General features: G+C 40.7%; 1 protein-coding gene across 2 annotated transcripts in view; it reads left to right on the top strand.

The window, feature by feature from the left end:
• Window positions 1-666: 666 nt before the first annotated feature.
• TEKT3 (tektin 3) overlaps window positions 667-24803 on the top strand; it is a 37464-nt gene continuing 13327 nt past the window's right edge. Inside the window, exons 1-5 of one of the 2 annotated variants that reach the window (XM_045525172.1) lie at window positions 667-789; window positions 10018-10625; window positions 12820-12903; window positions 19036-19106; window positions 23730-23873. In XM_045525172.1, the coding sequence (XP_045381128.1) occupies window positions 10047-10625; window positions 12820-12903; window positions 19036-19106; window positions 23730-23873 (878 nt within the window). In that variant the 5' untranslated portion in view covers window positions 667-789; window positions 10018-10046. Of the gene's footprint in view, window positions 790-10013; window positions 10626-12819; window positions 12904-19035; window positions 19107-23729; window positions 23874-24803 lie in introns of those variants that run through there. The other variant, XM_045525173.1, reaches the window with a different exon arrangement.

Raw genomic sequence — 24803 nt, 5'->3', positions numbered from 1 at the left:
GTGTTAGCTCTGCCACTGGGTGACCTTGTCTAAGTCAATAAATTTCTCCAAGCTTCAGTTTCCTCATCTGTAAAATATAAACTCCTATTACAGAGTTGGAAGGAGGTTGCATGGATGAAGGACGATTTATGGAAAACACGTGGCCCAGTGCCTGGATGAAATAGCAAGGGCTACTGTTTACAGAAATATTTGCTAAAGAGAGAGAGAGAAAGCCCCCAAACTTTTCCCTGGAGTGAGGAAGGAGGGGAAGATCATTAGATAACCCCGTCATGGGAAGAACTTCGCTGGAGAGAGGACAGGCGTAAGGGTGGGGGCTTTGGCACATCCCAGGACTGGTGTTCACGTCCCGGACAGCTCTGGTGCGCCTTAGGATGCGCCAAATTCTCCGGAGCTGGAAGAATTCCGAATCAGGTGCCACGGGAGGGGCGGGGAAATCACCGCGGCCTCTCCCTTGGGTTGCTCTTCTCGCCTTTCACCTCTGGGACTGAGCAGGTCTCCCGGGGGCACGGTTACTAAGCGTGAGAGCGTCCATGGCAACCCCGCTCGCCCGGTTTCCCTCCTGCCTGGCAGCTTCCGCCTCCCGCCTCTCCTCCGACCAGCCAATCGGCTCCCGGCGAGCCGGCCGGGGCGGTCATTGAGTGGCCCGCTGGCGCTGACGTCACAGGTGGGCGAGGCGGGTCCCGGGCAGCTGGGTAGGGGTCCGAGCCTCAGAGGGCGGTAGGGGGCAGGGCTGCGACCCTTCCCTCCCGCCGCTCCCTTCCCCGCCCTTCGCCAGGCATCTGCTGACAGGTGAGTGGCTTCGTCGCCTCCTGCCTGCCTCTGGGACCCATCAGGGCTCCAGCATCTGGCCTCAGGATCCGCGGGGAGGTCGCGGAGACCCTGAAATTCCTGCCCCCAACTCCACTTCTCCATCTCGCCCTCCCTTCCCCCCCAAAACAGAACAAACCCGCAGGCATCTTCTACCCAGTCCCCCATTCTCTCGTAATTTACCTTTCTGATGCTTTTCGGGGACTGAGAAATCATTTCTAAATTCGGACCCAGAAAAGGGGCTTCGGAACCCTCCACACTAACGTTTACTTTCTTACACCTGTCAGCTGTGCTGTGCTTTCCAGTGTGGGGCTGGGCGCCCCAAACACTGTTTCTTGTTCCTTCTGCTTCATTGCCCGGGTCTTCTGATCCGCAGCCGAGGGGATACAGTACAAACACCTGGCCACTCAGGCAGGCGTTCCTGAAATTCAGATCAAAGCCACTGCTTTCTCACTGCCCAAGGCCATTGCTGTTTAGCTCTGGTTGTGAAGCTCGCACTCCTGTTTTGGCAGTTTAGTTAGACCAAGCCCCTTTGTTTTCTCCTAGATGAGTACGGTGTTTTAGAGAAATAAACATTTTAGAAATGGATAAAATAATTAGTTTGGTCACTGTGAAAAAAGCAAGAAAATAGTTTCATAGGTGGTGTTTTAAGGTATCTGATAGAATATTCTCTTTTTTCTTTTTTAAGATGAAATACCTCACACAATAAGTAGAGTGAACAAGCATTCATGTACCCAGTCCTGTCTTAAAAACAAACAAACAAACAAACAAACAAACAAAACTAACTAAAAAAACCTATTACAGGCACAACTGAGGCCTCCTATGTAGTCCTTGGAATTCCCATTTCCCTCACTCCTTCCCTGTGGGTACTAACCTACCAGATTTTAGTGTTGACTTATACTCTGCACATTTTTATACTTTTATTACTAATTTATTTTTCCAAAAGCCAATATGTAGTGTTATTTTTTAAATTGATATAATAGTATTAGGCTGTACATGCTCTAGGTCATTAATTGTAACTGTTACATGGTAATTCTTATATGAATTTACCACAAATTATGTATGCCTCCTCTGTTAATGGACTTTTAGCTCACTCCCTTTAAAAATATTAGGAAGTGGCCGGGCATGGCAGGATGTGTGTGTGTGTGTGTGTGATTGCTTGAGACCAGGAGTTCAAGACTATCCTGAGCAAGAGGGAGACCCTGTCTCTATAAAAAATAGAAAAATGAGCCAGGTATAGTGGCGTGCCTGTAGTCCCAGCTACTAGGGAGGCTGAGGCAGGAGAATCGCTTGAGCCCAGAAGTTTGAGGTTACAGTGAGCTATGATGGATGCCACTGCACTCTAATCTGGGCGACAGAGCAAGACTCTGTCTCAAAAAAGTCCCACAGGCAATGTGTGGTTTCAGCTTTACTAATAGTTACTATGACATAGTGCTCCAATGTGTAGTAATGTATGCATCAATGAATAGAGTTCCTTACCAAACTTTTTTTTTCTTTTGGAAGAGAGAGATCAACTTTTCGTGCATTCTTATTTAATATATTCATAAAGAGAAATTACTTAAACAAAAAATCTGATATAATTTCTTCTAACTCTGGAGTTTGTTAATGTATTGGCAGCAGTGTGTTATGTCTGCTCCAATTTGAAGCTATAATTAAGTAAATATGACCAAAGGAACTAGAGGGGCTTGTGAGACATTCAGGTCTATGCTGGTCCCTGATCTGGGGCAGGGTGTGGAGCAAGTCATGTAAACTTTCTTTACCTGTGTCTTCTGCAGCAAATGATTTATTGGTTCTTGTACTTTAAAATATTTATGATCTTAAAGTCTTGCCCAAATGTTCTAATGAAATATGTTTATCTAATTTGAGGCCACCTTTTAGACTGTAAATGGAGCTTTCCAGTTCTTAAAATCTCTTGTGTGATTGATTCTATATTTAGCATGCTGATATTTATAGAGACTCTTAAAGCATTTTTTTCTGTATGTAAACAACTATTGACCACACACTAAATGAACCTGGTCAAACACTGTATTTGGCTTTGTAGCACTTGTCTCACTTCTTAAAATGCTTTCTGGTCATGTGCCTTAGTCAGTTTTCTGCTGCTAGAATAGAATACCACAGGCCAGGTAATTTATAAAGAACAGAGGTTTATTTGGCTTAGAGTTCTAGACGATGGGAAGTCCAAAATAGAGGGGCCACATCTGGGGGCGGGGCCTTCTTGTGTCCTAACATGGTGGAAGGGCAAGTGTGTGAGAGATAAAAAAAAATGAGGGTGGAACTGATTCTTTTATCAGGAGCCTACTCCTGAGATAGTGGCATTAATCCATTCACGAGAGCAGAGCCCTCAAGAACCTAATCACTTCTTAAAGGTCCCACCTATTAATACAGTCACAGTGGCAATCAAATCTCAACATGAGTTTTGGAGGGGACATTCAAACCATAGCATTATGACTAAAAGTATAATTTAAAAAAACACAATTGCATGATTTAGGAGATTTTCCATAGCTATTTTCAGTCATTTTTCCAAAGAATTTGTTCAGTTTTTTTATTTTTGCAAATGTGAGATATTTATAGCAACAGGTAATGATCTTAGTATGTGCTACACATACCCTCTTAGGAAGTGACTGAGTTAGAATTTAGAGAATAATTTAAACATCGTGAAAGGCATACCACCAAAATAAGCCAGAGTCAGCTTTTTTTTCCCCCTTAGAAGTTTGGTAGAATTAACCAGTGAACACATCTAGGCCAAAACTTTTCTTTGAGGAAAGATTTAACCTATAGATTCAATTTCTTTAATTATGATAGGGCTACTTGGGATATCTATCTCTTCTTTAGTCAGTTTTGGTTATTTGTATCTTTCAAAAATGTTCTCTATTTCATCTATGTTATGAAATTTCTTGGCATAAAGTTAACAATATTGCTTTATTAACTTTCTAATGTTTGCGTGATATGCAGTAACATTCCCTCTTTCATTCTGGATATTAGTAATTTGTCTTCTCTTGTTTTGATGATTCCAGCAAGTGGTTTATCAATTTTATTGATAGGGTTTTATTGATTTTTTCTATTCATCTTCTATTTCATTGATATTTCTCTCTTGATTATTTTCTCCCTTCTACTTTGTGTTTACTTTGCTTTTCTTCCCTAGCCTTTTAAGAGGAAAGCACAGATTACTGATTTCACCTCATTATTATTTTCTAAGATGAGCACTTAAACTTCCCTCTAATCACTATTTTAGTTGCATCTCACAAAGTTTGATATGCTATGTTTTTATTCCCATTCCATGAAAAATATTTTCTAATTTCCCATGTGATTTCTTCATTGACTCATGAGTTATTTAGAAAGGAGTTGTTTAATTTTCTATTTGGGATTTTCCAAATATCTATTATTGACTTCTAATTTAATTTTGATATGATCAGTGAACATGTATGATTTCAATATTTTAAATGTATCAAGACGTGTTTTACGGTTCATAATATGGTCTACATTGGTGAATGTTTTCTGTGAGTTGAGGACAATGTGTAATCTGCTGTATTGGATGGAGTGTTCTATAGATGTAAGTTAGGTCCACTTAGTTGTAATGTTGTTCAAATATTCTATGTATTAACCAATTTTCAGTTTACTTGTTTTATGAATTACTGACAGAAGAGTGTTGAAATATCTGACTATAATGTGGATCTGTCTATTTCTCATTTTAGTTTTGCCAGTTTTTGCTTCAGGTGTTTAAGTCATGTTAATGATTACATAGACATTCAAGATTATGTCGCTTTGATTGATCTGTTTATTTTTATTTCTCTCTTTATTTCTGATAATATTTCTATTTCTTATTCTACTTGATTTGATATTAGAATTTAGCCACTTTCGTGTTCTTTTGATTAGCGTTTACATGGTATGTCTTTCTCCATAGTTTTATTTTTTTAACTTATCTTTATTTAAAATGAGATTTTTTTAGAAAGCTTATAGTTCAATATTGCTATTTAAAAATCATTCTAACAATCTGTGCCTTCTAATTGGATTGTTTAGACCATTTATTATAAATGTAATTATCAATATTTGTTTTTTCTTTTTCTTATTTTTGGCCCTCTTTTCTCTTGGATTAATTATGTGTCTTTTTTGTCTTCCATCATTTTCTTCACTATTGGCTTATTAGTTAAAAATTTTTTATAATATTCTTAGAGATTGCTCCAGGTCAGCAGTTTGAAACATTTTGGTCTTGGGACCCCTTTACACTCTGACAAAGTATTAAGGAACTCAAAGATCTTTTATTTATGTGGATTGTACCTATTAAAATTTATTATATTAGAAATTAAAACAGAAATTAAAAATATGAATTCTTTATTAAAAATAGCTGTGATAAACCATATATATTAAGAAAAGTAACTTTTTAAAAAAAACTATTTTCTTAAACAAAAAAAAGTTTAGTAAGAAGAATTATATTTTGGCCAAAGTTATTTAATTTGTAGGTTGGTAATTGGGTTCTCATATCTTCTTCATTCAGTCTGTTGTGATATTACCTATTATGTCACCTCAGAAAAACTCTATTGTAAATTTGTAAATTTATAATAAATGTAAATTTGAGAGAATGAGGGTGAAAAAGGCAAACAGCATCTGAGTATTTACTATGAAAATAATTTTGGCCTCTTCACCCCTGAAGATGTCTTAGGCATGCCCATGGGTCTTTAGTTTACATTTTGAGAGCTGTAAACTGTAAATTTTGCAACATACATTTTTAACTTATCACAGTATATGTTTAAATAGCATTATTCCATTTCAGTTACAAGACCCTTATGGTACTACTATATTTCGATCTAAACCCTCCAATCATTTGTGCTATTGTTACTATATAATTTACTTCTATTTTATAAACTCCACAATTTTTAAAATTATTTTTACTTTTAGCAATCATCTTTTAAAGAAATTTGAAAGTTAGAAAAGTGTTTTTTTTCATATTAGCACACATGCTTACCATTTCTAACATTCTTCTTTCTTTGTATAGATCCAAGTTTCCATCTGGTATAATTTCCTTTTGCCTGAGGAATTTCCTTTAACAATTCTTGTATTACAGGTCTGCTGCAGCTGAATTCTTTTGGTTTGTATTTTTATGAAATATTTTATCTTCACTTCTGAAGGATTTTTCCCATAGATACAGAATTTTAGAATTACACTTTCTTCCAAAAATGTTTGTCTTCTGGCTTGGATAGTTTCTGACAATTATTCAGTACTAATTTTTATCTTTGTTCCATTCTACTTAATGTATCCTTTTTTTTCTCTGCTTTTAAGTTTTTCTCTTTATTATTGATTTCAGAAATTTTGATCATGATGAGCTTTAGGATGGTGGTGATGGCAGTGGTGTGTGTGTGTGTGTGTGTATGTTTATCTTCTTGGAGTCTGTGGAGTTTTTTGGACCTAGGGATTTATAGTTTCATCAAATTTGGAAAATACTCAGCCATTATTTCTTCAAATATTTTTGTCCCTTGCCTTCTCTTTATTACACTGCAAATACACGATGTTAGACCATAGATTACTCAGGTGCTTTTCATTTCTTTTTTTAGTTAAAGAAAATCTCTGTGTTTTCAATTCAGTTAGATTTGAGCTCACTAATATTTACTTCTTCAATTTCTAATATGCTGTTAATCCCATATGGTGAAATTGTGTAAGCACATATTGTATGTTTTATCCCTAAAGTTCCATTTGGTTCTTTTTAAATCTTCCATTTCTCTCTTCATTATATTCTTGTATTAAATACTTGTACATAGTCCACTAGTTCCATCATCTCTGCCATTTCTAGGCTTGCTTCCAATGACTGATTTTTCTTTATGGTCCCATTTTCCTGCTTCTTGGTATGTCTGGTAGTTTTTGAGTGGGTGCTAGACAATCGTGATGTTACATATTTGAGTGTCTTGAGGATGTCACACAGTTATGTGTGAATTGATTTGATCTCTTTGAGGGTTATTTCCGAGCTTTGCTAGGGTGAGTCTTCATTGCCTTCACTCCAGGGATAGTTGGGCCCTACTTCTAATGTGTGGCTTCTCAGGGGTCTCCCTTGAATGCTCTAGGTAATCACCAATGACTCTCCATTCTGACTAGTCTGAATTCATAATGTATCTCTAACCTCTGTGAGTTCTAGAAATTGTTCAGCCAACAGCTGTACCACCACTTTTTGCCAAGGTTTGTGGAATATCCCTAGATATGTGTGTAGCCTACTACCCAGCAAAGACTCACAGGGATCCCTACATGGATTCACTTTATTCCAGAGTCCTTCCTCACATCTAGCTGTCTCAGCCTCCCCAAATTCTGACCACTTTCTCAACTCACAAAGACTGCCAGGCTCTATTTGGTTTTCATCTGTTTTTCCCCTGGTCTGGAAATTGCCTCCAGGCACAATGCCACGCCAATCTGAGAGCTCACCTTACTCCGTTCTCTTCTCTCAGGGACCAGAGTCATGTGCTGTCTGTTTGCCAATGTCTGAAAACAGTTCTTTTAGATATTTTGTCTAGATCTTTAAAAGTAAGGGGCTAAGTCTAGTTATTATTAGTCTATTATGATTGGAGGCAGAAAAGTATTTTGAGTTTTTAAGTATTTATTAGGCCATGACACTCCTGGTTTTCTTGGCCAATAATGACCAAAAGTACATGACAGTGGAATACTTTGGTGAAATATCCCCGTGTGATGGCTTTTGTTCAGTCTTCCTGAATAATTTACAAGATGGCTGGCTGGAGCCAAAACTTTAGTTGTGGCTGTAAAATGTTGTGTCACCCTATGAAACTGCCGTACATGAGGAGCTCTACTTGATTATGTCTAAACAACTGAGCTTTAGGCTTCAGATTCCAAATTCAAAGCTATATCCTATCCCTAATTAAAAAACAAATCACTATGTACCTTTATAAACTGTGTTGATTTATCTCAGCCCACATATCTCATCTGGCTTATCAACCTCTGCATCTTTACATATCACCCCTCCAAGCAGATGACTCATAGTTCAATATTTGGCAAACAGGGGTTGAAATGTTTCATGATGCCAACATAACAGGTGTTGGGAAACCTCACTTGGCACTCTGTACTTGGAATTCCATGGCGGAAGGACCACATGAGCCACTGGATCTCTTATTGTCAAGAATTAAGCAAAGCCAAGTAGGAGTGGTCCATCCCCACTTGAACTTCTTGCTAGAAGAAAACTAGATTATTTATAGATCTGACATGGGGAAGGAGTTTGAACTAAAGGCAATAATAAGGACCCTAAGGCCTCAAGTACTTGCTTTGCTGTTGGAAATAGTTTAAGTTTTAAACTGAAGTAAAGAACTGCAAGTGGTAACTAAGGCTTTCTTTTTCACCATCACTCTTTAAGCTTGGCCAGTATAAGGTGTTTGGGGCCCGTAAGAGGGAAGAATTTGGGAAACAGGCAGAGAGGTGGGCGGGTCATACAGGCCCACAGGGTCATGGGCAGGTATTTCATCGTGTGGTCTGAGTGGATTTTGACTTGAACACAATTCTACAAACATATTATTCTGTGGTTTGTGTCTCAAAGGCCTCAAGGCATAGCTATTTAAATAATCATTGAAGGACTTTTTTTTCCTGAGCAGTGCATAGAATAGGATCTAATTTTATTTTTCATTTTTAGTAAGCAGGGCCGTAGACATTAAGCCGAAAACAGAATGAAAAAGTGCTGAAAAATATGGCAAAGTTTGTGGCATTCTTGGCTTTCTGGAATAATAATGGCCAAAAGTTCCAGACAGTGGAACTGGTAAAAAGAATGAAGTGGGTTTATATGTTCTAACAGGGGGAGGCATCCAAAAAATATATTTAAGTAAAAAAAAGCATGATCTAGAGTGACATGTACAATGATTAGAATAATTCAGTTTTTATATTATAAAGCTCTATGTATGTGTATATATATAAATGGTATACAGGTAGAGGTATATAGTATATAAAGAATACGTATGTTAGTCCATGAACAGGAAAAATCTGGAAAGGTCCAACTTTTAATGAACTATTCACAGTGGCTGCTTCTGAAGAGCTTACTTTTGGGGGGAGAAAGGATATTTACCTTTTACTTTATATATTCCTCTGTATTAGTAATTTAAAACCACAGTGGCCCGGTACAGGGGTCTGTGGCCTGTTAGGAACCGGGCCTTGAGTCACTGCCTGAGCTCCCCCTACCTGCTGCCACTGACCCCAGCCATCGGTGGAAAATATATCTTCCATGAAACTTAGGAACCTGGAGGGTTGCCCAGCTGGAGGTGAGCAGTGGATGAGTGAGCTTCATCTGTATTTGCAGCCGCTCCCATCTCTCTGCTGATCACCGCCTGAGCTCCACGCTCCCGCCTGGTCCGTGGAAAAATTCTCTTCCATAAAACCGGTCCCTGGTGTCAAAAAGGTTGGGGACCACTGATTAAAAAGGCTAACATATATTGAGCACTCACTATGTGCCCAACACTGTGCTAAGCATTCCAAATACTTAGCATTGTCTTAATCCTCATAACCCTGTTGCTACCCTAGAATTTCTATGTGGGAGGTGCTTAGAGGTGGCAAGTTGCCAGGAAAAGAGACCCGGGTGCTTGCCGTGAGCTGTGTTTGCATACCAACCACACCGTTGTTACCTAGAGTGTGTGTTTATTTAGGATAACCTGGCAGGAAGGGGTCTGCCAAGCAATTCCCTACTGCTGCTAATACTACTCATAACAGTCCAAAGAAGGAAGTCCTATTATTGTCCGTATAATTTATAGATGAGGCAACTGAGGCATAGAGAGGTTAAGCAATTTTCCCAGTATCACAAAGTGAATCATAGCAGGGCCAGGATTGGAATCCTTATTTGTTAAAATGCATAGTTCAGGCTTTTAATTTGAATTTGCTACAACAATATTTGTTTTGACAATATTACTTTTATATAGCATGGAAGAGAGTCTTTCTCATTCTTTAAATGTAAGCGTTTATAGCTATAAATTTCTTCCAGTACTGCCTTCTAAAACATTCAAAAATTCAAATGGGCAATCTAAAAAATAAGGCGATCTTAATACAATCTAGAGGAACAAATGAAAAAAATATTTTTGAAATATATTATCACTGGTAAACGTGGATAACATGTAAATTAGAACAAACCACTAAGGTGTTTAGGACCACTGCAACTGATACTAAGTCAGATGTGGCCTTTATTTGTATGTTTCACCAGAGTTTAATGTATGTGACTGTCTTTTTTAACTTTTTTTGTTTTTTAAACAGGAGAGATTTATGAATAGCGTTTGGGTATCATGGAGTGTTTAGGCTCTACTTTAACGGCAACTTATGCCCACCCTAGACCAACGCCAACCAACTTTCTACCAGCCATCAGCACCATAACGTCAAGCTATAGGAACCGCTTTCCCCACTCCAATTTCACCCATAGCTTGAGCCTTCCGTGGAGACCGAGCAGGTACTACAAAGTAGCCTCCAACTTACCGACCTTGGCCCCGTACTGCACCAGATCAGAGAGGGTGTCCGAGAGCACCGTGCCTCCCTTTGTCTCCAACAGAACCACTCTGTTCACTAGATACACCCCTGATGACTGGTACAGGTCCAATTTAACCAACTATCAAGAATCCAACACTTCCCGACATAATTCAGAGAGACTAAGAGTGGATACATCTCGCCTGATTCAAGACAAATATCAACAAACAAGAAAAACCCAGACAGACAGCACACAAAATCTGGGAGAACGCGTCAATGACATAGGGTTTTGGAAATCTGAAATCATCCATGAGTTGGATGAAATGATTGGAGAGACAAATGCACTTACTGATGTGAAGAAAAGATTAGAGAGGGCTCTGGTGGAGATGGAAGCCCCTCTTCAGGTAAATATAAGGCCTCATGATAAAAGTACTGTGTCGTTATTATGATACTCCACTGAGGCTATTTATATATTGAATTATGTTTTGCTTCATCTGTAGAAGCCCAGCCCCTATCAATGAATCAGTAACTGGTTTCAGTAATGGTAAAACCACTGCCATTTTACTATACAGAACAACCACTTTAAGGAAGAATTCTAAATGCAAAGCAAAGATGGCTAATTAAAGAGACATCAGTAGGACACACAACTTTTACAGTGAAAATGCCATCTTCTTATCTCTTAAGTAGGCTGCTTGATCACTGCTGTCCCTAGATTAAGATAACAAATATTTGAGAAAAAACTTTATTTTTTTAGTCTGTGTCATGAAATGCCTCCTGTGTGTACGTTATGATTTCATCTCGAGGCACAGTGAAATGATCGCATGAGACCATCTTAGGAGATGGAATGCATTTGATTAAACAGAGGGATGAGACTGAGGTCAGGCCAGTAGCCATGTTACCATGGAGTTGGTTGGGGGTCCCTGCACACTGTCACTCCCTATTGTTCACCCCCCGTCCCGCCGCCACTAAGCACAGGCACATACAGATACACACAGCTCCCAGAAGTTCTGAGAGAAAGGTTGGTAGGATGCTAATGATGTCTTTTTGAATTAGCCTGTCATGAGCTGTGGTTTGGAATCAGAAGGTCTTCTGGGCCTCCCTGAGCCTCTGAGCCTCGGCTCATTCTGAGGATTATTGGTTTCTTCTACAGTCCACCCCGCCCCCTGCCCTGAGGTCTTCAAAGATTGAAAGTATCCGTAAAATGATAGCCACTGACCCTCTTACTTAATTTCCAGAGGGGACTCGATTCCTTCTCTTAGTACCCCTTTCAGTGATGGCTACTTTCAGTGAGATGGTCCTAATCTGAATTTTTTTCTGCAGTTTTTGTCCAGACGTGTGTTCTTGTGTGTTTGACATTTATTGTCAATACAGTATCAGAAGGTCCTGATTAAAATTAGAGTTAGTCACATAAACAGATAAGCCTCAAAAGAGAAAATACATTTGATGAATGGTCATAAGGGGAAAATGTTGAAGCTGATTAATAATAAAATACCAATTAAATCAATGAGGTAACCATCTTTGGCCTATCAAACTTGCAATAATGAAAACTTAAAACATATAGGGTTGGCAAAAGAGGACAAAATGCGTACTTTCTATATTACTAGTGGGAGTGTGCATTACTGGAAATTTCTTGGGAAAGCAATTTAGTAATATATATTAAAATAATCAGAGCTCCCCTCAATCCATTAATTCTTCTTCTAGTAAATGTAAATTATACTATTAAAAATTAGAGATTCACTCAAAGATTTTCTTCATGATATTATATGCTTTTAAAAAATTTAACATTCTACAGTAGTCCTATGTCATGAAACAGTCTTTGAAAAAAGCATTTTAACTGCTACATAGTGTTCTTTCATACATAATTTATTATTAGCAATCTAAGCTGTTTTCTCTTGGAGTCATTAACATACTTTGTCTCAAAGAATATTTCATGACTTGAGTTTACTATTTAATGTCAATCCTAAAAAGCATAATATAAAATTGTAGGGACATTATAACCTCCATTTTGTTAAAACAAACAAAACAGTAACAGGAGAATAACTAAATCATATTTTATACTTTTCTATATTTTTTCCTCTTTCGTAAATAAAGACATTATTTTTATAATTGGGAAAGCAATAAATGGCACTTTAAAAATAATCACTTGGAGTTTTGGCTGCACAAATATTTCCATGTCTTTAAAGATAATCATTCATTTCTTCCTTTCTCTTCTCAGTAGAAAATATTTCAAAATAACGTCTTGAAGACTGTTTCACATTACCAAACGATTTCTCTTGAAGAAACTAATGCTGAAGTAGTGTTCTCAGATACTAATTGGTGGGGATCAAGTAGATGCCATCTGCTTCATTTTGTCAACTTTCTAAATTAGGAATATTTTCAAACTGTTTTGAAGAGCTAACTCTTTACCTTTTAACTAGTATTGATAGCAGAGATCTACTTAGTTGTCACAGTCTGTTTCAGGCTAGATTTCTACAGAATGGTTTGAGAAGTTGGTGTTGGAAATATCGATTGACTTATTTTTGAAACCAGTTGTTAGAACTGCTAGTCACTGAGTACAGTCAGTTATATTAGTGTTTTCAATCATTTCTGTATCTGTAGGTAGCCCGAGAATGTCTGTTTCACCGAGAGAAGAGAATGGGAATCGATTTAGTTCATGATGAAGCTGAAAAAGAACTGCTGACGGTAACTATGGGGGAAGTGCTTCAGTGATAAGAAGCTTAGTTGTTAACATGTGCTTAATATGTAGAAATAAAAAATGATGTTATATAAAACCACTTATAGGTGGGGCCTGATAGCGCATGCTTGTAATGCCAGCACTCTGGGAGGCTGAGGTGGGAGGATCGCTGGAGCTCAGGAGTTCGAGACTAGCCTGAACAAGAGTGAGACCCCATCTCTAAAAAAAAGAGAAAAAAACACTTATAAGTAAACATTTATCATATCAGATATTTATAACATTTAGTAAAGATACATTTTTATTAGTTATAAAAGTAACATTTTCATTGGGAATTTCAAAAATGTAAAAAAATGAATAAAGAAAGATAAAAATCACTCGAAGCTCTATTAGACAGAAATCACTAATTTCTAATCACTAATCACTAATTAATTTTGGAGTATTTCAGCCTTTTTATTAATCATGCTTAGATACCACCCAACTCACACAATGACACATAGACATGTCTTCAAGATTAGAATCATACTGTATTTACAAATTTGAAAAGTGCTTTTATTCATTTAAAATTATATTGGGATAATTTTCCATATCATTAGATTTTTTTAAGACATGAGTTTTTACAGTGTAACTCAATGTAAAGGTGCTATAATTTTTTAAGTCAATCTTCTCTTGCCGTATGGTTAGGTTGTTTCTCTCTTTCACCCCTTTCTTTTTTCTTCTTTAACTAACACTTCAGTGTACAAAAATATTATTGATAATTGTAGGTACTTCTGATTATTTCCTTAGAATATATTTCAGGAAATGTAACTGATGGGACAAAGGGTCTAGGCATGTGGAAAGCTTTTGATACACAACCAAGTTGCCGTCCAGAAACATCCGGTTGTGTCCGCACTCCGCTACTGGTGCTCTCACTAGTCCCCTCCCACCAAGTCAGTCGGGTTTGGTGCTAGTTTCTCTGACCTTCACTTCCCAGACTTGTTACCACAGATTTCTGCTATTTCTTAAGATTTCAGCTGTCATGTAGTTGAGGCCCTTCCCAATTTCTTTCTTCTGCCCAGACACTTTATGAAGCATTAGTTCTGCATCCCTAAGTGCTTACCAAACATTTTTTAGTTTGGTAACTCTTTTTTTTTTTTTTGGTTCACATTCATGAGGCCTAAAAGTGAACTTTTCTTCTGCCTCGGTGCCTGCCTGCTCTATCATCCACCCCTTTCTATGGATGGTACCGATGGTCTCTCAGCTCCACGGCTGGGCTTGCTGGGCACGGCCCCCGGGACTCTTTAGTCAGTTTCCAGCTCTTCTTTATGTCTTGTTAATGTGAAATTCCCAACACTTTCCCTTTGCTGAGTTTCCTTTGGATCTATGCTATACATTGTCACCAGTTTCTTCCTTTTGCTGAAAACTCTCCCCGGGCTCCCTAATTCCTACAGGAGAAAATCCACTACAGCCTTCTGCTCTCTGGCTTCCTCCTCACTTCTCAGCCTCATTTCCCTGTCTGAATCAGAACTTCTGCTGTAGCGAATCCATTCTCCATCCCGGAACCAGCTTGGCAGGGTCCCCCTCTTTGCCTTTGTTTGATTGGTCCTCGGTGAGAAACTATACCTAATGATGCAGCAGCTGGGCCTCACCCCCCATCATCATCCCCTTCAACATTCCTTTGCATTTGCTCAGTGGCCCATCACATTAAGGAAGACAAGCAGTTTTTTCTTTGCTCTTTCCTTTCCTCTACTGAAAGAAATCCAAGTTGAAATAATACACTCAGGAAAGCTTTGGCTATGCAGAGAGCCGATGCAATCTACTCGGTAAAAGCCACTGTCCCCTAAGGCTGCGTGAAATAGTTTTGCAATGATGGGTCCCTGCTCATCTGTTGCTTCTTTCCCAGCCTCTGATGACTCTCACAAGTCTTAAAAAAATAATCTGTCATCTACTTTGTCATCCTAAATAGGTAGGAATTTACCATTATCTGTCCCTTGGCCTTTTGTTCTCACTGACCCGGAGATGTTCTGTATGAAGTAAATTACAAGCCAGTTCTAACACCTTAACTTCATCAGTTTGCCTACAAGCACACTGTGGTATTTCCAAGAGATCTGCTTGAAACTTGACTACCTTTGGTGTGTCCGTTATTTTAGTAGTGGCTGCACATTGGAATCACCTGGCGAGGGTTTTAAAAATTCAATGACTGGGTCCGATGTCCAGAGATTCTAATTCAAATCTGGAGTGGGGACTAGGCATTCATATTTTAAAAACATGCCCCAGATAACCTTAATGAACAGGCAGAGTTAAGAACCAGTGCCTTAAAAATATAAAATATTGTTGAAAGAAATGAAAGATGATCTAAATAAATGGACATACCATGTCTGTGGATGGGAAGACTTCATTGTGTGAAGACGGAAGTACTTCCCAACTTGAGTCATAGATTCAACACGATTCCTATCACAATCCTGACTGACTTCTCATAGAAATTGACAGACTGATCCTAAAATCCATAAGGAAATTCAAGAGATGCAAAATAGCCAAACTAGTATTAAAAAAGAAGAAAGTTGGAGGTCTCACACTTCCTGATTTCAAAACTTACTGCATAGCTACAGTAGGTTTGACAGTGTAGTACTCACGTAGAGATAGACATAATTTGAGAGTTGTGAAATAAATCCTCACATTTACCATCAATTGATCTTCGAGGGTGCCAAGATAATTCAACGGGAAAAGAATGGTCTCTTCAATAAGTGGTGCTTGAACAACTGGATATCCACATGTGAAAGAATGAAAGTGGATCCCTACATCACAACATATAAAAAAATTAAGTGAAAATGGATCAAAGACCTAAATGTAAGAGCTAAAACTGTAAAACTCTTTTAAAAAGGCATAAATATTTGTGACATTGGAGTAGGCAATAGTTTCTTACGTGTGACATCAAAAGTACAAACAACAAAAGAAAAAACAGATAAATTGGACATCATCAAAATTAAAAACTCGGTACTTCAAAGAACATTATCAAGAAAGTGGAAAATCTTTACAACTCATGTATCTGATAAGGGGCTTATATCTAGTATATATAAATAACTTAAATTTTTTAAAAAAGATAAATAAGTGAATTAAATAATGGGCAAAGGATCTTAGACAGTTATCCAAGGTGAATATACAAATGGCCAATAGGCATAAGAAAAATGCTCAATATCAATAATCATCGAAATGTAAATAAGAATCACAATGAAACATGACTTCACATCAACTAGGATAGCCACAATAAAAAATACAAAAAATAACAAGTGTTGGTGAAAATGTGGAGGAATTAGAACCCTCATACAGCGCTGGTGGGAAGGTAAAATGGTGCAGCTGCTTTGGAAATGGTTAAACATAGTTACTATATGATATGGCAATTCCTCTCCTACTTGTCTACCCAAGAGAAAAGAGAACACATGCAAACAAAAAGGTGTACATGAATATTTATTGCAACATTATTCCTAACAGCCAAAAAGTAGAAACAACCAAACATCTATCAGTTGGTGAATGCATAAAGAAGATGTAGTATAGCCATATGATACAAGATTATCTAGCCATGAAAAGAAATGAAGTGCTGGTACATGCTACACCATGAATGAACCTTGAAAACATTATGCTAAGTGACAGAAGCCAGTCACAAAGGACCATGTATTGTATGATTCCATTTATATGAAATTTCCATAATAGGGAAATCTATAAAGACTAAAAGTAGATTAGTGCTTGCCTACGAAAGGGAGGATTGGGGGAGTGGAAATTGGGGGGTAACAGCTAAGGGGTGCATGATTTCTTAGGAAGGTAATGAAATGTCCTAAATTTGGTTCTGATGATGGTTATGTAACTGTGAATATATTAAAAACCATAGAACTGTACACTTTAAGTAGGTGAATTAAGTAGCATGTGAATTATATGTCAATAAAGCTGTTTTTTAAAAACAAGAACCTCTGCATTAGAGGTTTATACTTTGTAGGTCAGTAGCAGAGGTCACTTTATCTCAGAAATGGAATGTGCAATTAGAGTAATGGTTCCTGAGTTCGGGGGGTGACGGGGGTGCTTTCCTTGCCAATTTATTCAAGTAGTGAATGTATCCTGTAGCTTACTCAAGGTAGTGATATTAGCATGTTTTACTTTTTTACCCACGTTTTAGAATAACTAAATGTGCATTAGCAAAGACAAGAAGTAGCTTTAAGAGGTCTACTTTTGAAAAACACTGGTGCAGTGAAATATGTTTTCATGAATTCTTTGACTACTACAGTCAATCAGTGATATTCAACAAATTCTTACAGAGCAGCTTCTGCTGGGGAATGAGTCATGGTACCATGCTCTTAGCACTCCCAGACCACGCTAACTCCTTGGACTTCGGGGCCAAATGAACCTGCAGAGTCATCTCATATGCAGCCTGGCCTGGCCTTTCGCCGTGATGCAGGCTGGGACTGCGGCTCAGAACTCAGGCTGAGGCTTTGGGCTTGGCCCCAGCTGGCCAGTTTCCTTCCCACAAGGGGCTTTGCCTTCCTTCATGTAGCAGAAGCAGAAAACAAAAACACTCCAGTTTCAGAGGTTTATTGAGAATGTGCAAGCAATGGGTTCCAGAGATGTCAGACCTGCTACTAGAGAGACGTTTCAGCATTTCAGCCCAGTGCAGCCCAGGAGGGTTCTGCTCTGAGCCAGGATTGAGTGAATACCTGCTACCAGCACAGAAGGAGCGTTTGGGTGGGCCCTGCTGTCCCCACCTAGGTTTCTGCCTCTAAGCAGGTGATAGGACCGAGGCTTCTTACGACCAGCCGTGTTGGAAAGGGCAGCTGATCCATCATCTCTCACAGACTCAGGAACAAATGCTGAGAATGCACGTCTCTAATGAAAGCAAACGCTTCTGCTCACCAAATCAGGAATAAGTGTGAATACGAGAATATTTGATGATGATTGCATCATTAAAAAGCATTGTATAGAGAGGTGGAGTGCCTGTGCCCAACCTTGATATTCACCTTTCCTTAGATTCAATCCAGATGTGCAGTTTGATTTGCAAAGTCTGATTTGAGTAGTCTATTCCACCTGTTGGATCGTGGCAGTTTACCCACTTTCCTCAAACAAAAAGACTCAGTTAACACGGATAAATAGAACCTCCTATAAAGCCTTAACCTGCTGGGAGCAGCATCTAGGTTTAACAGTGACATCCAAGTAATCATTTTATAGCCATCATTCAGGTCTGTACTTGTCAAAACTTTGGAAAAAGGTACACTCTGTGGTGGTGCCTAAATATTGACTTGAAGTTGTTCATGACAGTATTGTTTAATGTCATGGGAAGATGTTCACATTTAAAATGCTACAAAGCAGTATGTATAGTATGATCACTTTTTACCTAAGAAAATGATAACAATGATTATGTGCACTTTTTAAATATCTTCTTGGTGCTATCTTGAGTTCCTAAGCTTTCTAATGGGAATAGGAATTTCAAAGAGAAATAAATGTTGATTTAAAAATTTCTGATACAACATATGCTATGTAATAGTGCACCCATCCTAGCAGCATCAAAAGGCCACATGTGTGGTCCAGTGGAGAGGCCTGGCTAGCACAGGTGTTTGTACGTGGATGGGCTCGGGCTGCAGGACACAAACAGGACGGGGGTGGTGGGGGGTGGTGCTGACCTCCCATGGTGGAAGTCAGCCTCCGTGTTGGACCGGCAAGCTGTCTACTGGAGGGTACATGCCCTGCCAGAGACAAGCTCCTTTGGCTGCTCTTTTTCTCTCTAATTTACTTAGTCTTGGAAGGATACCTATTGTAGAAGAATCCATGCATTTAAATTCGACTTTGCACGTTACCAGAATTTTGGTCCTTCCTTTTTTATTTTTTTTACTGTTTTAAGGAAAAGATTAAAAAAAAGAGAGAGAGAAAACCCATAAGATTTTAAACATGTTCAAACTTATTCCATAATATATTAATAATTTCCCTATAGCATCTCAGTCTAATGTTTAGATTGTATTATCATGGGACATACAGATAAATAATGGATGTAAAATTGTTTTCCTGTTTAAATTCACGGCTTTTAAGAAACAAAAGTTTTCCTTCATTGATGTTTTGTTACATTGCTGACTTTGGATGTTATACTCAATAACGAAAACATTAACATGTTTTTTTTTCCAATTGAATAGGAAGTTGATGCTATTCTGTGTTGTCAAGAAAGAATGAAGCTACATTTGGATAAGGCTATTGCCCAACTTGCGTAAGAGCTTTACCTGTCTATGTGATCTAAAATCTATCATTGAACAATACTTTCATGCCTTCTGTTTAGATTTCACTTAGCTTTTTATAAGGATGCACACACACATACACACACCTGGGCACACATATGTATTTTTATCCAAAGCTTAAGATGAGGCCTCGGAGTGCTTGCTTTAAATTGTAATTTAAAGAAATAATTCTGAGATGCTGTGGAAAGGATTTCTGCCCTCAGGTGGGATATGGATAAGATTTCTTTTAACTCAGAAGACTTTTATCCCTTGAAAAGAGATTGGCTCCTATACGTTCAGCACTCACAGCTGGAGAAGTAATGAGTTGTAGCTGACTCTTGTGTTTATTTCTATACCTTCTTGGGGAGCAGCCGTCCCTGACTGCACTGTTGCAGCAGTCGTCACATCCCACTGCGCTGTGACTGCCCATCCCATCCCCCTCCAGAACGCACGTTCCTCCAGAGCACTGGCTCTCTTTCCTTGCAATAGTAGGGACCTAATATTTATGGCAGTGGTAGGGGGTAGGGTGGGGAGAAGAAGATTAATAAGCAAAGGAAGGTCTTAAGCAATCACAACAGCTGTCAGCATAAAAAAATTACTGTCTAAGCCTGTTGCCTAACATGAATAGAAAGACCAATGTTCGTTTGATTATGGTCTAGAACGAAGGAATATCAAACATGCCACCCCAAAGAAAAGATGTTTATACTTACACTAATGTTGTCAGAGGCAGCTGTGATGCCCCCAAAAGAATGAGTGTCACAGAGTGTCAGCACTGCCCACTTGTTCACCTGCCCTGAGCATCAAGGTGAACACTGCGAAGGTTAGTGAGGTTCACACGCTGGGCTGCTCTGAGCTGTGGTTAGAAGGGTTAGCTCAGACGTCGGAGAGGACAGGCAGAAGGTCGGCTGTGGATGACTGTGTGGTTGGGTGGTTGTACAGTTATACAAGGCAATGCAGTTCTGATGGCAACTTCTGGCTTCTGCTCCATAGGAACTGCAGAAACACAGGTTAGGGTGGTTCAGAGAATTGTTTCTGTTCTGTTTTCTCTGGTCCAGTTCCTAATCCTCATTTTATTTCATAATCGAAATCTGCTGCCCATGTTTCATGTCCTTGGCTCTTCTTGGCCTGGATCGTTCCGTCCTGGAACAGCCACATCCTCATATTAGTCCCCACTGCAAATGGCCTCATTCCCGGCTGTACTGCAGGCTTTCGCAAGAAGTTCTATCTGTGTTTGTGCTCTTGCACTGTGTGTGTGCGCTCACACTGTGTGTGTGCTCTTACTGTCTCTGTGTGTGCGCTCGCACCGTGTGTGTGTGCGCTCGCACTATGTGTGTGTATTCACTGTGTGTGTGTGTGCTTGCACTGTGTGTGTGTGCTCTTACTGTCTCTGTGTGTGCGCTCACGCTGTGTGTGTGTATTCACTGTGTGTGTGTGTGCTTGCACTGTGTGTGTGTGCTCTTACTGTCTCTGTGTGTGCGCTCGCGCTGTGTGTACTCGCACTGTGTGTATTCACTGTGTGTGTGTGCTCGCACTGTGTGTGTGTGCTCTTACTGTCTCTGTGTGTGCACTCGCGCTGTGTGTGTACTCGCACTGTGTGTATTCACTGTGTGTGTGTGCTCGCACTGTGTGTGTGTGCTCTTACTGTCTCTGTGTGTGCGCTCGCACCGTGTGTGTGTATTCACTGTGTGTGTGTGTGCTTGCACTGTGTGTGTGTATTCACTGTGTGTGTGTGCTTGCACTGTGTGTGTGTGCTCTTACTGTCTCTGTGTGTGCGCTCGTGCTGTGTGTACTCGCACTGTGTGTATTCACTGTGTGTGTGCTCGCACTGTGTGTGCTCTTTGCACTGTGCATTTACTCTGTCTCTGTGTGTGCGCTTGCACCGTGTGTGTACTCTTGTAGAGTAGGACTAAAACAATATTTTAGTTTGTTTGATGGTGACTTGTTTTTTGCTCTTAGCTAACAGCCAAATTCCGCTTCTGTACACAAAGCTTGCTTGCTTATTGCTTGGTTACGATAAAGAGCTAAAACCATGCTCAAATGCAGTTAAAAAAAAAAAAAACGCACCGCAGGTGGCTTCCTGATAGGGAGGCGGCTGTGCAGGGCGAGTGTCCTTGGGGAGAGAATCTCCTGGGAGGGAATCTCTTGGGAAAGAGTCTCTTATCGGAAATAACTAGCAACAGACTCCAGCAAAAAAAAAAAAAAAGTATAAAAGCTTTGTTTTTACCCCAGGGCGGGGTCCTGGTTCGTAAAGAGACCACTGCGTTGGTGCTCTGGGACCTGGACCCTAGCTCGAGCTAGTCAATAAAATAAAACTCCTTTGCCTTTGCAGCCTCAGTGACTCTGTCTTTCTATTCCCGGGGCCGAGGGGAACTGGCTCTAACACTCTCACTGTCTGTGTGTACTCTCACTGTCCGTGTGTGTGCTCTCGCGTGTGCTCTTTGTGGGTGATTCTTCAAGGAGCTTGGCTTTCCTTTAATACACAGTGAGCAAAACTACTTTGTTTCCTGAGATGGCTTCTCCAGGATTCATGGGGAGCCACTGTGCTCTGTCCAGCGAAGGTGACGGAGAGAGAGTTTTTCAACTCCACTTGTTTTAGAAGGAACAATGAAGCTTTCAGTTTGGATCCCATCTGAAAAGAGAGTGTTATTAGGCACCAACATGGCAGCCAAGGTTCTTCCCGTCTTCAGCTGTAAGACAGGCTGGGGGCCTGTAAGTCAGGCAGCGGCCTGACACGCCTTCCCCCACGAGCCTGAGGCCAGGTCAGGGCGTGTCAGCCCAATAGGGGAAGCTTGTGGGGCATCTTCGGTCCAGACCACAAAGGAGAAGGGCTTTCTAGTCCCAGAGTTTCAACATAATCACCTAAGGCAAGAGACTGGACACAGAAGGAGCCAGGGAGGCAGCTTTTCCATTTCCCATCCTGTGCACATGTATACTGTTGAAGAATTCACAAAATGCAGACCACTTGCATGTGGCTACCCTGCTTTCCACTTTACAAATAAAAAAATTTAGCTCTGACAGATCAAGAGATTTGCTGGAAGGCACAGGCTGAGTTGAAGGGAACCTGCAGTGAGAATTAGCTCATGCAGTTCAATGCCATCTTTCCCGAGTGGCTCCAGTCTGCCAAGACCATTTTTAGGTGCCAAGAAGACAGAAATGATTAAGGTCGTTGAGTTATCCTGCTTTGCCAAATACTATTTTTATGCTGATGACTCCCAACTTTACTTCTAGCCTAGAACTCTCCCCCCAGTTCCGGCAACCTGCTTGGTCCCTCCACGTGGATGGTCAGTGAGCACTCAGTGCTGACTGCCTCCCCTCCCACAGCCTCCCCCTTGGCGGGTGGAATCCCGATATTCCAATGACTCCACTTAAGCTCTTTTCCTCCCATCTCATAGGGGAGTCTCTGGGTCCTATCTTTAAACCACATTCAGAATCTGCACACTTCCTACTTCCTTGATTACCCCTGGTCCAAGTTGCCATCACCTCTCACCCGAGTGACCACAGTGGCCTCCAACGGGCCTCCCTGCCCCCTGCAGCCTGTTCTCAGCCCAACACAGAATGATTCTTTTAAATTGTAAGTCAGTGGTCTCCAGTTTTACTGGGAGGAAAATCTGACTCCTTCCAGTGTCCAACGGGGCCCTGCATAACCCAATCCACTGCTTCTCAAGCCTTTCTTTGCTCAGTGTCACCTGGGGAGACCTAGCCTTGGCCATCCTATTTAAAATCATCACTCACACTCCTGGACCCTTTTCTCCTGATCACACAAATTGCCTGTTCATTATAAGTGCTGTCTGTCTGTCTCCTCCCAGTGGAATGCCAGCTCCTTAGAGAAGAGATGTTTGTTTTGTCCATCGATGCATGCCAGGCTCACAGAACAGTGCCTGGCACGCAGGAGGCATTCAATGATTGCTTGTCAGATGAACTATTCTGTGGGTGAAGATGTGGCTCACCTGTCACCCGGGCCTGCCCGGGGCATGCCTCTTTGGTAGCGAGCTTCATGTTCCCCCTCTGCCCGGCAGGGTAGGCAAGACCATGCATCTCAGAGCTCAGCAAGGCTTCTTCCTTCCAGCAGGGCGGCTGCGAGAGGGCATGGGCCTGGGTGGGCCACCGATTCCCGATCTCTTGTCAAGCACTCTCGCACTCCTGGCCTGGAGGTAAATTTTGACCCTTGGTTTATATCTCCTGGCAAACTTCTCAGCTCTAGCATGACCACAAACTAAGGTCACCAATGGATAGAGGAAGGCTTGGCTCAAAATTTCTCGGGGAATTGTACTGAAAGAATGGATAGATTACTTTGAACCAGCATCCTCTCTGGAAGAGTCTGTGTGTTAGGAAGCTGGGCCCCAGCCAGGGCTCCAGATCCCCAACTGCTGTTTGTCTGCACCTCCCTCCCCACTCACACCGCAGCCCACGGAAGGGGAGGTGTGCACAGGGCAGCAGTAGGGTTCTAAGGACTCACATGTACGGACACCTCCAGATATTGCTCCTTTTGACTGAGAAGGCTTAGAGGTTCCGAGAGCAATGAGAGAGGGTCCCGACATAAAAGGGAGATCACACATCCTTGTAGGAAATTGTTACCAGCGTGTGAAGCTCCATGTCCCCACTCTGTGTTGTTGCAGATCTGACAGAGCTGCCCAGCACGAGCTGGAGAAAGACCTGAGTGACAAACAGACGGCTTACCGGATCGACGACAAATGCCAGCACCTGCGCAACACTTCGGAGGGCATCAGCTTCTTCCGCGGAGTGGAGAGGGTTGATGCGACGTAAGTCAGCACATACCGCTTCTGTGATTTTGACGGTATTTAATTCTTTCTCCTTTCAGAAGGATACAGCTTACAGGTTAAAACAGAAAGTGTGGTATGACGTCACAAGGTGAGGGACTCCCAGGTTTGGACACATCTTCAATAAATAAGTTCTGTGGTCAGGCCTTGACAATTGCATCCTACAATCTTTTGTAAAAGAATATTTGTTGTTTATTTTGCTAGCTATGAAAATAACCCTACTGGATGCAGTAAATGTAGAAAGACACAGACAAGCACAAGGAAAATCACATGTTGCCATTGTACAGGATGCCGTGTGCTCTGTGGGAGGCAGGTGGAAGCAGCCTAATGCCATTGTCACCTCTGTGTGCTCAAAGAAACCCATCAGTGGTTTCTTTGCCAGCCCCCTGGATACAGTCTTGGCAGGGTCCACGGTCTTTTCCAGCCAATCCCTTTAAAAAAGACAACTTGATTGAGGTGGAATTTCACATACAATAAAATATGCCCAGTTTAAATGTACCTTTCTGCGGGGTTTGACAAATGCGTATGCCTATGTAATCACAAGCACAGTTGAGATATAGAGTATTTTTATCGAAAAGTTCTCTGTCCTCCTTCTGACACTCATGTCCCCGCCTACTTTTAAAGCGACTTCCAAGTGGATTCTCTCCTGCAGGGCTGCTCACCCGCAAGGCAGCCCCCTCCCGTGGCTCTCCTGTGAGAAGCACAGTGCCAGCCACCAGCTTGGACCTTTAGATTCTTTAGGTGTGAATCTTGTTCAGGCCCTATGTCCTAGGTGGTTCCCATGAAATACCTATTATTGGCTTGAGGTGAACTGGAAGCGTTTTCTTCTCCTTCCTGGAGGATGGGAGGTGGGCTGGGCTCAAACCACACACTCGGACCACTTAGCCCTTTAAAAGGCCTCGTCTGTTTCCA

Source organism: Lemur catta, chromosome 15 (assembly GCF_020740605.2).
Source record: "Lemur catta isolate mLemCat1 chromosome 15, mLemCat1.pri, whole genome shotgun sequence".
NCBI lineage: Eukaryota > Metazoa > Chordata > Mammalia > Primates > Lemuridae > Lemur > Lemur catta.
Note: the sequence above shows the minus strand (reverse complement) of the source record. Positions and strands in the feature narration are given on the sequence as shown.